Source organism: Agelaius phoeniceus, chromosome 5 (genome assembly GCF_051311805.1).
Source record: "Agelaius phoeniceus isolate bAgePho1 chromosome 5, bAgePho1.hap1, whole genome shotgun sequence".
Lineage (NCBI taxonomy): Eukaryota > Metazoa > Chordata > Aves > Passeriformes > Icteridae > Agelaius > Agelaius phoeniceus.
The window spans coordinates 25,976,799-25,991,057 of NC_135269.1; the positions used below are offsets into that span (position 1 = coordinate 25,976,799).

General features: G+C 43.1%; 1 protein-coding gene across 4 annotated transcripts in view; it reads left to right on the forward strand.

The window, feature by feature from the left end:
- Nucleotides 1-14,259, forward strand: part of GRIN2B (glutamate ionotropic receptor NMDA type subunit 2B) — a 226,036-nt gene that overhangs the window by 74,586 nt on the left and 137,191 nt on the right. For all 4 annotated transcript variants that reach the window (XM_077178663.1, XM_077178664.1, XM_077178665.1 and 1 more), the window contains one exon: nucleotides 12,857-13,455. In XM_077178663.1, coding sequence (XP_077034778.1) covers nucleotides 12,857-13,455 — 599 coding nt within the window. The remainder of the gene's footprint in view (nucleotides 1-12,856; nucleotides 13,456-14,259) is intronic.

Below are 14,259 nucleotides of genomic sequence, written 5' to 3' on the forward strand. Positions count from 1 at the left end.
CCTAACCCTCAAAGATAGCTCAAGGGGAATGCATGACCCTTGATTTAGCATCCTCAGCACTTTATATAGGAATGGAATATGTACATTGTAAAGCATGAAAATATGTAAAAGTATTGCTTACTTTTTCTTCCTTGGATATCCTAGAGTTACAGTATAAAGAGAGATTTAGTAGGAAGGCCAGTGAGGAAAGGATATGTTTTTCCTCTGATGAATAGAGAGGTTTGTCCATAGCCTAGTGCAGAATGCACAGGGAGCCTGACCATATTTTCACTTCCATTTAGAGAGTATGATAGCACTATGAAGATAGTGGGATTAGCCTGAGGAGCAAAAGCACAGAGATCTACTGTCAGCCCTTAGAAGCTGCTGGGTGACATAACAGGAGCAGTTGGACACCAAATGAGCTGTAGAACGCTGGCTTGATGCTTTCCATGCAGTGTGCTTCATTCACTGAGCTTGCCCAGTCTGCAAGGCTGCATGCCTTGGAGAGCACCAACACCAAGATAATAAATGTACATCGTTCTTCAACTCTGCTCCTTCTACTCTTAGCACACAGAAGAGGTGAATGTCCTCTGAGATAAAGGGTGCACAGCTACTGCTGCAGGCTCCTACGCAGTGCAGACAAATGCCTAGTGTAGGAATGTACACATCCTGAAGGCACTGAGATAATGAAAAGGTTGAGCTCCTTGCACTAGCCACCACTGTTGAAGGAAAATTTTTCATCTCGGTGCTTCTCAGGAGGAGATATTCAGAAGTTTTATATAAAAAAGAGAAAAAACCACTTCCTACTAGCAAAAAAAATAAAATTGAAGCTAGATGACCAGAGTGATGTCTTTGTATCAGCTTTCAGAATTGCTTAGCTGCACCCTGAAATAAACCTTCCTGTGGCTAAACCCTTCCGACAAATATTCCCTCTTATGACCTACCTAAAGAAAAGACAATGTGGTGTTGTTTGCAGGGGTCTCAGGGTGAGGGAAGAGATGAGAATCTTACTTCATGTTTCAGAAGGCTGATTTATTATTTTATGATATATATTAAATTAAAAGAAAATGATATGTTAAAACTAAACTAAAGAGAGAGAAAGGATTTCATCAGAAGGGTAGAAAAGAATGATAATAAATTATTGTGACTGATCAGTCTTAACACAGCTCGACCTGTGATTGGTCATTAAGTAAAAATAACTCACATGGACCAATCAAAGATGCACCTGTTGCATTTCACAGCAGCAGATAATTATTGTTTTTCTTTTCCTTTGAGGCTTCTCAGGAGAAAAAGTTCTGGCAAAAGGATTTTTCAGAAAATATGTCTGTTACACTGTTACAAGACAATTCTGATTTTTTTTTTTTTAAACTCAGATTTTCTTGATGTATATTATTTACACGACTACTTGCCTCCATGGAAGGTGAGTCCTGAAGGACTGTATTTTGTCAGAAGGAATAAGGTCTGTTAAAACTGTATCTTGAGTGTTTTCACCCATTATTTGAAGGCATCTATTTTCCTCTGGGCTGTGGCCAGGACTGTGTAGTGAAGCAGCCTGTGTAAACCCTGGCTTCTCCCTGAGAACACAAACCAGAGGCTTAATTAGCTCTGAGTGCATGTGTGGGGATGCAGACACTGCTCTTCAGTAAGTCTGGGCTGCACCATCACCTGATTTCATAGGGATCATTGTCAGATGCCAATTCAGGTGCTGCCAGCCTGCATTGGAGTGCAGCTGCCATACTGGAGATGAGATGCTTTGCCTGTTTTGAGACATCCTGCAAGTGATTGCCTTTGTACACATGGACATGTGTACGTCTGTATAGACACACACCTGTGTGCAGTGAGAAACCAGGAGTGCAGGAAGACAGAGGATGACTTGGAGTGATACAAAGTGGAAGGAAAGACAAAACACCACAGCCTATGGTTCTTCCCTTGCAGCCAGTGCAGTGCTGGACAGGACCTTTTGTTTTCTCCCCTCATATGGTCATTTGTTTATCTTCTGTCACAGGCCCAGGCCAGGCAGTGTTCAGACTGAATAGCTCATTTCTCCCCTGCTTGCTGTAGCCCCTGCTGATGCTTCCATCTCCTTCCCACTCCTCCATCGTGCAGAGCGTGTGCTTAAGAAAGAGGACAGACAAGGAGATGCAGGAAAACAAGATGCACCAGCTTTGCCTTTGAGTCAGTCAAAGAGCTATTTCTATACCTAACACATCTCGCTCTGGCTTTTATTCTCTTAGATGCTTTTGTTACTCTTATTATTAATGACCAGCAGAGGCAAATTCTCTTGCTGCTCTATCATTCCCTTTCTCTGCTGTGTCGATCCTCGACAGAAATCTCAGTGCCTCATGTGCGTTTGTGATCTTGAAAAAGATATGGCAGTTCAGTCTCAGCCTCGGGTTTTGTTTAAAAAAGTACAAAGCCTAATATAGATAGAAAAATTTGAATTCAAGTACAAAAAGTATCTTATTTATTATGCTGCTGCTTTCAAGTTATGTCAAGGGCATATGGAATATATAGATATATATTAATGTGCAGGCAAGTATAGAAAGAACCTGAATTCAATTATGTGTGCTTCGGCACAGAGTTGAGCTGACTGGAAATGGGCTTCTTGACTTTCATCGTCCAAGCAAAATAATAAACAAAACTGAAACTTGTATCACCCTTATTGCAAAGTCAGAGAGTCCAATTCCCACTTTCAGATCCTCTTCATCGAATCCAGAGGAGTGTAAATGTTCATGTGCTTAGATTATGGAAGTGGATATAATGGTCCTTACAGCACCAATCACTGTTACAACTGTAAATTCTAAGTACTTCAGGAATAGTGGGGATGATTTCAGACTCTAGCTCTACAAGTCTCCTGTGGTCTCCAGTCTTTTACCAAGAACAATTTCCAGTTCCTCGGAGTTCAGAAATGGCTGTTCCATTGATAGGGAGTTTGCCACAATTTGTGCCTCAGTCTCATAACAACAAGAGCCGTGAAAAACAGATATTAATCATCAGGGCAAAGAAAAGAAATGGAAGAGCTATGATCCCAAACAAAAATAATAGAAAAAAAATAATGCAGCAGCTGTGGATTTGGCAGAAGATGCTGCATATGTTTGGATGGACATCTGTGCATGCAGGAGACTTCATGTATTTGTGAGTAGTTTTATCTGCAAAGCTGTAGAAAACCTCCTATTGAGTTTTCAAGACTTAATAGATGGAAGCTCAAGAAGATTTGAGAAGGGAGCTTCTTTCCTGTCTAAAATCTGTGTAAATAACTCAATTGGTCTCAGAGTTTCCACTGGGGATGAGGACAATCAATAATCATTTAAAACTTTGTGAATCAATTCGATAAGCAAGACAGACATGACAGCAGCTTCCCAACAGGGGCACTCCTCACTGGTTGATCAGGAAGGAGAGCTGGGCAGAGAAGGTAGGTGCAGTTTTCATTCGTCCTGGAACACAAGAGGTAACTAACTATGGCCAAAGCAAGCGCTAATGGGGATTGGGTCCTCAAGCATATTGGAATCCTTGTTGTTTCAGCCAAGGACTCTCACAGCACACTTCAGTGATACAGTAGCTTTCCAAAGCAGGGACTTAACCCAGAGGCCTGGTCCAATGGGTCAGGAATCCATCTTCTCCTCAGACTTGGAGAGTCCCCAGCTAGATCTAATACCAGAAAAAGGGTCACCAGGATGGTGCAGGCTGGGATTTGAACTAGTTAGCTCTCCTGATTTGGCAGCTCCACAGGACACGAGCTGGAGCTTCCACACAGTGCTGATGAACAGATGCCTTAGGGCCAGTGCATGGTTTCTGTGCCTCCTGTTGCCTGGTGCAGACATACACATTCTGTGCTAATGAGGCAGCTGCTTGCCAGCAGCATGTCCAAACAAAAAATGGACCAGGGTACTGTTTCTTCATTTTGTGGCCAGATTATTTCATCCTGTTCTGAAAGTATAAGGCAGGGGGTAAAATCCCTCTTAAAATAAAACCACACAGAGCTGCCTTCTTGCCTGGTATACAGAGCAATGATTTGGCATTCCTCCTGTTCCAGCCCTTGCTGTAAAACACAGGTTGAAGTGAGCTGAGTCAGGTTTGGGAGAGCTCAAGGCAACAAGGAATTGTACCCTGAGCAAGCAGCACCCCCTTTCCAAAGTGATGGAATCTGATCTGGAAGGTGCGGTGGAGGGAATTGTGGATACTCACTGTCCCAGAAAGCTGTGAGTGTGAAATGGTGAATGCTCACTCCCAGGCTCGGGAGGAGAAGAGTGGGCTCCCTTCTTTTCCTCAGTCCCGCTCCCCTTCCCGAGCATCTCTGCAGTCCCGGCAGGCTGTCGGGGGATGAGCCCCGCGCTGTGGTTTGGGGTAGTGACGCCCAGCCCCAGTCTTCGCAGCTCCTGTGCCGTGCCGTGCCGAGCCGTGCCGTGCCGTGCCGTGCCGTGCCGGGCCGGGCCGTGCCGGGCCGTGCCACAGCGCTGGCGGGCGGTGCGGTGCCTCCCGGCGGGATGCCGGCGGTCGGGAGCTTGCGGCCACAGCGGCATTTCGTGTGCGCTGCTGCCAAGGGAACCTGGCTGCCGAGCTGGGACCGGGGCGTGGGGCAGGACCGGTGCCAACCCCTCTCTCTCTCCCTCTCTGTCTCTATCCCCCTCTCTCTCTCTTTTTTTTCTTCTTTTTTTTTTTTTTTTAATTTATTTTTCCTTTGGGACATATTCAGAATATCAATTATGACTCTCTTAGAGAAGTGGCAGCCAGGTATGAGGTAATGGGAAATCTGGAGTCTGTGTAATTTAGTCAAACTTCAGCTCTTGGTTTTGTCCACGTGCTAGAGAGCTCTCCTGGTTTAAGTGAGTGGGTTTTTTTTCCTTCAAGTGACAGAATTGCCCATTTACTGCTGTCCAGGATGGATGAGGCTGAAGCCTTTTATTGCTCCTTGCCTTAAGGAAAGCAGAGGGCACATCTACACAGACTTTGCATGCAGCTGCTCACTCATGTGTACTCTAAGGCAAGCCAACCCTGATCCAAAGGGTATGAAAGTTATATCTATGTGTTAAAAATTATCTAAACTCTTTAATAATACCAGCCTGTGAGAAAAGATTAAATCCTGGCACAATATTACTTTAAACTGTCTGCCTTACTTCAGCTGTCCATCTTTGAGCATAGGCACAGCCAAATTCACTATGCCCATAAAGGCTGACTAGACCTTGGCGTCATTAAGACTGCAGGTGCCATCTCTTAGGACAGAGAAAACAACTAACAGCTTAGCCTGCAGAAGGTTAATAATTAAATTAAATAAGCAAGGCAAAATTTGAGAGATAGGGGCTATCACTACTTTATGAGAGAAGAGGAATAGAGGCACTTAACAGACACACTCTGACCTGTCCTCAGCTGGACCATAGTGAGAAGAGATCTTAAGCTCCTGAGAGGCTCAGGGGGCATTGGATGCAATGCTGAACTTCCAGGACTTATGTAAATTGACTCTGTGAACCTTTGGAGCTTCAGCTCATATGAAGGTTTGCTCATAATAAGAGACCAAAGGTATACTTTATGAAATGGAAGAGCAGTTAATTTAGAAATGATAAAAAGAAATAGTATTTCACCCAGGATAGTTGATTTGAGAAATTTATTCAATGACATCTTGCCAAATACTGTGACTGGACTTTTTTAAAAGTGCTGGATAGTTTTATGTCTGCTCTTGATTAATAAGGCTATACCAAATGACATCCCATTCAGCTTACAGTCAAAATTCAGTCCTTAGTCTGGAGGGTAAGACAGCCAGAAAAGAAGAGCCAGGCAAACGCCATGATGTAATCAGATGGATGAGTAATGGGGCAGTCTGACATTCATTTGTTTTGGGCTGGCAGTGTCAAGATATTAAGCCAGCCTGGTGGGCTTCTCTGAGTTGGGACAGGGAAACTGGTCCTGGGCTGCCCGAATTGCCCCCATGGAATAATGTCACCTGGGCTGTGGGCTCTGCTCAGTGCAGCCAGTGCTCTAATCTGTCCATGTGCTTTCATCTAACAGGGAAATACACACCTACAGAGGTGAAAATGGAAATGTAACAATCCTGGTGGGAAACTGTTTATCCTGGCAGCTTGCTAACTGCTGTTTCTCCTCGGTGGAAAAATGCTGGTATCCATGCATGATGTTTTAAGAAGCTGGTATAACATACCAGCATATATTAGCCTGCTTTTACCAGTCATTGTTTATAAAAGTCACAAATTTTTCACCCTCTCTGCAGCCAAACAACTGAATTTCTCTGAATTGTATATGTCAGACAATGGCTCTGGTATGATTGACTCTTTCATCTTTTTTTATTAACTGCATGTGGTAAAGAGTGGAACAACACCAAGATCAAGATTATAGAATCTAGGTTATCTTGTGTTTCCTCTGTTGCAAAGTCTTTTGAACAAATTTCTGCAGACCCTTTAGTAGAAAGTGGAAATCACTTAGCTGTTTTCAGCCCTTGAGTCATCTTTAATTGGAGACCTTTTTGTCGCAGCTCTCAGGAACTCCTTGGTGCTGGAGCACTTGGACTGTTGCCCCTGGGTTAGGGCTCTGCAGCAGACCTGTTTCCACTGCTACAGAGAGATTAAAGTCCAATCCATGACTGGGATCTGTGTTTGTGATGAAACTTTTATGTGTAGGTAATGTCATTGTACATGTGAATTTGGTATATTTGTTATCATTTACCAGGGTAACAATTGAACTGTGCTAACAGTTCTATATTCTTCATTGCAATTAGTAGCCATCAGAGATTGTGGCTTCCAGAGAAGACCTAGAGAGTCAACAGCCATTCTCCTAATTAATTTATCACAGCGTATCCTGTCTTTCTATCAGTGGTGACATTGGACTGGGTCTCTTGCTATCTCTCACCACCAATTCCTGTAACCATCAACTCTGAGCTATATATCCTTCTGTCAAGTAAGTCTAGTGTGTTCAGTAATTATTGCAAGAACAAGGGGGGGAACTGATACATGATATGGTTATTTAAACCACATTTGTTCATCTAAGGAATTTGAACTTCCCACTGATAGCACATTCCCAGGGCAGCTTGGAGGATTTTCACTAAGAATGATCCACTCCTCAGTGAATCAGAACGTGGGAAAAGGATTGCAGGAGGTCATGTGCTATGCAAGTCAAAATCTTTAGTAACCCAGGGAACCTATTTCAGTAAAACAGGAAAGTTTTTAAATCTTATCAAATAGTATAAATTAGGCAGAGTCATTAGGAGATGACACAATTCAACGTGCTCCAACTTTACATTGAGTAGGTTTTGCTATGAATGTATTTGTGGAAGTGTGAGTGTGTATATGTGTGTGAGAAGCAGAGATTCTGTTTTAGATGCCAGTTCCACCAGGAGGACATAATATTAGGTCTGTAGTGTCACCGTGTTCTCATAGTCCCTACTGTGAGCATTCAAGAAAGGACTCACACAGCATGATACAACATGCAATATAAAAGCTAGAGTTATATTGTATTGAGTTGTTGAAAACTAAATAAAAAAAATTAAATTTGGAGAGAAAAAACCAAACAGACAGAGGAATCCTGACTGTAGGCTAGCCTGAGGCAGTAATGGATTTGTGGTAAGATAAACAGAAGTAAACGAACACTTAAGCAACAAAGATCCTGATTTCCTGTCAGATATGTTATAACAAACGGCACTCAGACATACAGGAAACTAAATTATAAGGCGTTGAACTGTAGTGGCATTTTCCATCATGAGCAGTAAAACTCACAGTGAATCAAGTATCCCACCAGGACTGTGACAAATAGGTACACAGCAGTGTCTCAGTTTTGAAGAAAAGAAATACATAGGTAGGCAAATGAAAGCCTGTGTTTTCCCAGAAGTTATTTGGTGCTTGCTCACTCTTTTTTGCCCCCTCCACATTGTGTGGTAGACAGGACTGAAATCTAAACAACAGCCCTGTGTGGTTTGGCTGTTGGTCATAGAGTAATTTTGCAAATCAGGACTGTACTAAAGACACATGAACAGCTTTTCTTCTAAATCAGGATATGAGAGGAGGGATTTGGAAAGTGATTGTGGCCTGAGTCATTAGGATCTGTTAGGATCCCCTCTGTGAGCTGGAGAGGAAGGGCAGACCCCAGTTTGGCTGCACAGGAAGCCTAATGAAGCAGCAAATGGGGTTAAATATACAGATGTTCCCAAAAGCCTAATAAAAAGGGGCTACTAGCTTAGCAGTACAAATTGTTTTGTCCTGCACCTGTGTGGAGACAGCAGAGTAGGGCATTTTGCAATGACATGGTCTATTTCTCAAAATCCTGGAAGCAAACATGTGTTCTAGATTTGCTCCTTACTCGAATTCCTTGTGCATAATTTGACACATCTTGCCTTTGTGGGGTCTGGCACTTTGAAGCTAAAGGAGCTTGCCACCCCTAGCAAAAATGTGTTCATGGACCAGCCACCAGTGTGTGGAGCACAGAACCAGATTCCATTCAGGTGGGCTGCACAGAGGGAGCCTAGCATGCTGATCTCCTCACTCACTGCCAGGTCAGCAGTCAATACCATGGCTCAGTGCAAGGCTGGCCAGCTCCTCAGCATGAGTGGACCCCTGCAACTTTTTGGGGATCTTGCATTCCCCTGCTTTGAGGGTGTTCCCCAGTCTGGCCCATGCTGAGAAGCAGTTTTGTTCTGGATTGTAAGATCCTGTTTTTAAGGCAGTAATTGTATTTGCTCATCTGGGGAATCTAGAGTGTCTTTTAGGAAGGAACTTGTGAGAAAAGCTCCCTGAGGACCTCTCCTGCCACATCTGAGGTAAATGGCTCATTAAATGGCAGTGATTGGTTTCAAATGGTGCAGCTGGAGGAGGGCTCCTGGGAGAGTCACCTGCAGCCTTGCCAAGGGCTCACATCTTCACTTAGGTGTGGGTCAGACCTGGCCTATCTGCAAGTCTGAAGAACTTAGAAGTGTTGGTGATAGTCCTCTAATCCCTGTCCTACCTCTGTAAACTGTCTTCCATCCACCTAGGAACTCACTAGCCACCAGTCTGCAAGAGGAGGCTTCATGGTGAGTGTGTTTGTACCTTCACTGTGTGCAATCCAGCCTTCTTATTGGAAGGGTTAAATGTGCAGGAGGAGGAGGCAATACTTGTCCCAGCATTGGTAAACTCAGAGCAGATTTTCTGTGGGAAGCCATCTGTCAACTGGGGAGTGGGGCTGTGTCAATTGATCAGCTCCACCTCCAGCTCAGCTCTGCAAACTACAGATCCCTGACCTTGTAGGGTGACAGTGGGGGAGTACTGGGATCTCTGGAAGCTTTGAGATCCTGTAATGGAGCCTCTGCTCTTTCAGACTGTGTGAGGGACACCCTGCAGCATCTTGCTGTCTCTTGCATCAGGTAGGGATGGAAAGCCTGAGCTGGCAGGTGAAAGGGCTGTAGGAGGAAGACAAGCTTTTTCCTATAGCCAGGGGATTATTGTATTTCACCTGGATGATGTGCAATGTAAGGGACTTCTGATTAAAACTTGACCTATCCCTGTCCCAAAGTTAAAACTGTCTCCCAGTGGCAATACTGAACCATATTTTGGCTGTTTCAAGGTAGAATAGGAAGGTGGAAAATGTGAAATTTCTTCAGGAAAAAATAGGAACTTATAATGTTCTGCAAAAACCTGTAATGTCTGGAAGGGTAAAATACTCCTTTTTGGCTTTAGACTGGAATAAAGCAATAATGATTCTGTAGAGTATTTGTGTGTAAAAGTGATAAAACCACCATAGATCTGTCTCCTAATTAAAAAACCTTCACTGTAGCGCTACAGTGAGGTCAAATTCATACTCTGATAGCCCCACTGTTCTGAATCAGTTCAGCTCCTTCTCTTTTTCCTTGACTTTTTATCAGGCATGCCCAAAAACAAGGTGGGGAAGAAAATTGAGGCTTTTGGACAATTTTTTTTAGTTTGCTTTTTGTCCCCCTCAAAAGGTAGTGACTGAGATTTCTATCCAACTCTATCAGCAATTCTCCTGATTTATTATGAGAGGGACACTTTCTTCTCTACTGTTGTCTGTCCTTCCTTCTTCACCCCTCTCTGAGCGCTGAGTTGGTCAGGGAATGAAGAGCATTTGGCTAGCCCAACTATTGGGGTGATTAAGTGCCAAGAGCCATCTTGGCAAAACAAAATCTTGACTGGCTTGCACCTCCTTAATGCTCTCATTTTGAATATAAGTTGCCTCTTCTTGCAGCTTCTGTAATAGAAGTGCCAGCAGTTGCTCAAGAGCAATTATTGCATGTGCAGCCAAGTGGCTTGTGCTTGATGTAAAGTGGGGTGCTTCCATTTCTCAGTGGAGGGGAATTGTTTCACTGGGTTGTGATAAAGCTGTCTATTTGGTGTATTGATTTTTGATGTTCATACACTCTTTTTAGTGAGGAGCTCTGAATTTTCTCCCTGAGTCTTTTGGGGCTGAATTCCCTCCGACAGTTAGGCGGTGCACTCGTGTGGAACGAACTGTCAGCAGGCATTTTAGCTTGACCCTGTTTAAATCACTGGGAGGACATTACCTCCTGCACCTTGCTATCCTGCCTTTAACTCCTGAGAGTGTGTGTATGTGGCCTTGAAATAGCAGTGGATTTACCACCTAGTGTCCCCTATTTGTCACCAAACAAAGCAACCAGACAAGACTTCCAGATGCTGTGTGTCAAATGCTCCTGTAATTCAATAACCAGGCCCTTGGACTCTCTGCTAGTAATGGTGAAAAATTGCAGTCAGTTCAGAGGCTCTTATGCATAAGTGTAGAAAGGCTCTTGTTGAGCTTAATATAAAAATAAATACTAGTCATTGGTGTAGCTGTCTTGTCTTTTCATGTTGCGGTGAGGCTGAGTCTTCACACTCTAGCATTCAGTTTGAGAAAGCTACAAGTGGCTTTCAAAGGCACTGTGCAATGAAGGGTGTTGGAGATGCTTGTTCAGGATTTTTTCCAATTCTGGCACAAGCTGTGACAATAGTTTGATTTTTTTTTTCCTCTGTCTTTTCTAATTTTCTGCATAAGCTTCAAAGACATAAAGTATATTTTTATTAGAAGAGTAGGTTCTTTTGCTGAGCACAGTTCAGAGAGAAGGGGGTGAATTCCAGTGATAAAAAATATGAGATATTTTCCATATATTGAACAGCTCCAATTCCTGCTCCTGTTTTGTTGTTTTCTTTTTTTTTTTAAACTTGTCTTCAGTTTGTTGCTGTCATCTTTTCCTTTTTCTTTTTGCATACATTTATTTTTCTACTAAGCAAAGAGCAGCCCAAAGAGAACTTTCACATGTGGGTGGTGAGCTATATGGAGGAAGCAAACAGAGTTTAATGACCAAACCTCATAAGAGAGGCATTTTGTATAGGATGTGACCCACGGGGAGCGCAGGAAAGAGAAACAAGCAGCTTAAGGCTGGGTATGGGATCAGGACTTTATTTATTTATTTATTTATTTATTTATTTTTCCTGGAGTTGCTGAGCTATAGCATATTTTGTCAATATAGGAAATGGCTACAGATAATCAAAACCATGACTAAAGGATGAATGGATGATTGATTAACTACATCCCTGCCAAGAAACAGCTTTACCTGCCAGGCTGTAAGAGACTCAATTTGGTAGAGAGCTGTTCTAAATGTGACTATCTTGAGGTAATGTCTTGAGGCACAATCAGTTTTCCAGGTCTCAAACTCCTGAGTGAATCTTTTTGTATCTCTGGTCCAGTTTTCCAGGCTTATTAAAAGAAGGTTGGGCTGTTCTCATTCCTTAAAGCAGTGTTTGGGTTTGGAGAACTTTGTTATTATTATGGAAATCTCTACAAAGAGAGATATAATTTAATTATGGTGGTTTGTTTTTTTAATTTTTTCTTTTATGATCTAATCCTACTCTATAGAAGTCAGGAGGAGTTTGAAATTGCTTTTAAAAGATAGAAGATATATCCCTAAGAGAGCATTTTGGCAACTACTTTTTTCTATTCTTTTCCTTCATGAATTGGGCAAAAGTAGGGATTTGCATTTTTCTGGATGTCATAAATTGAAAGCCTGATATCTGATGAAATCCCAGGACAGAAGAAGAGATTTACACTATGCCATTGGAGAGCTGAGATCTGTATAAAACTCCTTGGAGTCTTCAAGGTTGTAAAGTGGTACAAGTTCTAATTTTTGCGAAGATTAACTTAGTATGGTAGAAGGATATGAGAGCAATACCAAGAGATGTACTGAGCTGATATTTCTCTAAAACATGGTGTCAACAAAGCTCATCATAGTTTAGAAATCTCTGTTTTATTTTAATGTATTTTATGTTATTCTGAGACTGAGTCTTCACAGTTGTACTGAGAAGAACTGTACAGAACTCTGTGCTGCTGCTCGCTTTGAGAGGAGCTAGCAGTAGAGATTGTCAGAGCTGTTTGTATCCAGTGATTTTGTCTACTCTATTTGTACTTTAGTCTGGATACTGAAACCAGAGTGACTGTCCCAAACTCAGTATCAAAGTGACTGTCCCAAAAATCCATATCAAAACTGCCATGATCCTGTTTATGCTACATATAAGGTTATGATAATCCTGCGATTAAAGCTCTTAATTTCATGAAATATTTTGTGCATATTCTGTTTTTCTGTCCTCACTTGTGTACCACTTGTTCTCTGTCTGTTAGAATCAGGCCTAACAGTTGAAACCTTTAAGTAATTTTGGCAACCTGCCTTTAAAAATAAAGTAAGGACAGCTGGTCATAAAAAGGATTTTACTTCCTTCTCACTTGCTTCACTTAAATTTTAAAAAGTTAAAAATCTTTAAGCTCTGGCCAAGACATGAAGTAAGATTCTGACTGTGTGCCTACCCCTTTATGCTCAATGGATTGGCTAGGAATGCTGTTTATTTCCTTTGACATATTCTTGTTTTCTTTTTTTCTCTCTTCCTCTGACTTCCTATTCTAGGATGAGTCATCCATGTTCTTCCAGTTTGGCCCATCAATAGAACAGCAAGCTTCTGTCATGCTCAACATCATGGAAGAATACGACTGGTACATCTTCTCCATTGTCACTACGTACTTCCCTGGTTACCAGGACTTTGTGAACAAGATCCGCAGTACCATTGAGCACAGCTTTGTGGGCTGGGAACTGGAGGAGGTCCTTCTGTTGGACATGTCCCTGGACGATGGGGACTCAAAGATCCAGAACCAGCTCAAGAAGCTCCAAAGCCCTGTTATCCTCCTCTACTGCACAAAGGAAGAGGCCACCTACATTTTTGAGGTGGCCAACTCAGTGGGCCTGACAGGCTATGGTTACACGTGGATCGTGCCCAGCCTGGTGGCAGGGGATACAGACACAGTGCCATCCGAGTTCCCCACTGGGCTCATCTCTGTCTCATATGATGAATGGGACTACGGTCTTCCTGCCAGAGTAAGGGATGGAATAGCCATAATCACCACGGCTGCTTCTGATATGCTGTCTGAACACAGCTTCATCCCTGAGCCCAAGAGCAGCTGTTACAACACCCAGGAGAAAAGGATTTACCAGTCCAACATGCTCAACAGGTAAGGGGAACAGCCAGGCCAGCCATACAGAAGGGCGGTCAAAGATGACCTCTGGTACCAGAATATTTCTGCCAGGCATGTGGTGCTTTGGGGCAGCAGGTGGTGTTGGCCAGAACTGGGCAAGGAGAGGTGAGCTGAGGGTGGGACCCGTGTTGCTGTGCATCATGAGTGCCAGTGTTGTCACTCCCTTAGAAAGCCTTCATACAACACAGAAGGCAAGTCAGCGTGAGGAAAAGGAATAATGAAGGCATAGTGCAACAATTTGATTGTGCCCCTCAAGGCACAAATTTTCGCTTTCATAAGCGAACTTCTTCAGCACAGAACTTCACCAGCACTGAACTTCTTGGAGTGTCTTTGCATGACTGGGTCCGCAGCTCCCAGGTGGGTTCTTGCTGCAAGCAATGGGAATGTTTGTGTTGCAGTCTAGAAGGCACCAGCTTCTGTTCCAGGCACTAGCACTATGTGAACAGGTGTCCCTTATAGGTGGTGGTTGTGTAAGCTACCAGGAATAGTTTCATGGCAACTGTTGTCTGAACACCAAGTGTCCTTATGCTGTTCATTAGCCCTGAATTGCAGGATAGAAGGAAGTGCAAAGAGATGTGGAGAACTAGAGCTGCAAAAGGAGTTAGAGCCATCAGCTCTGCTCAGGTCCTGCTTTGTACTCAAAGCCTTTAAATACCTTGGATGTCTTAAGAATCTGGTTTACCTCAGAGGAGGGCTTGTGCTGTCACCCTGCTCTTTGGCACTTTGCTGGCTGTTTGCTGGGTGTTTTGGGTACCATTCTTTCTCATACACCTTATGCTG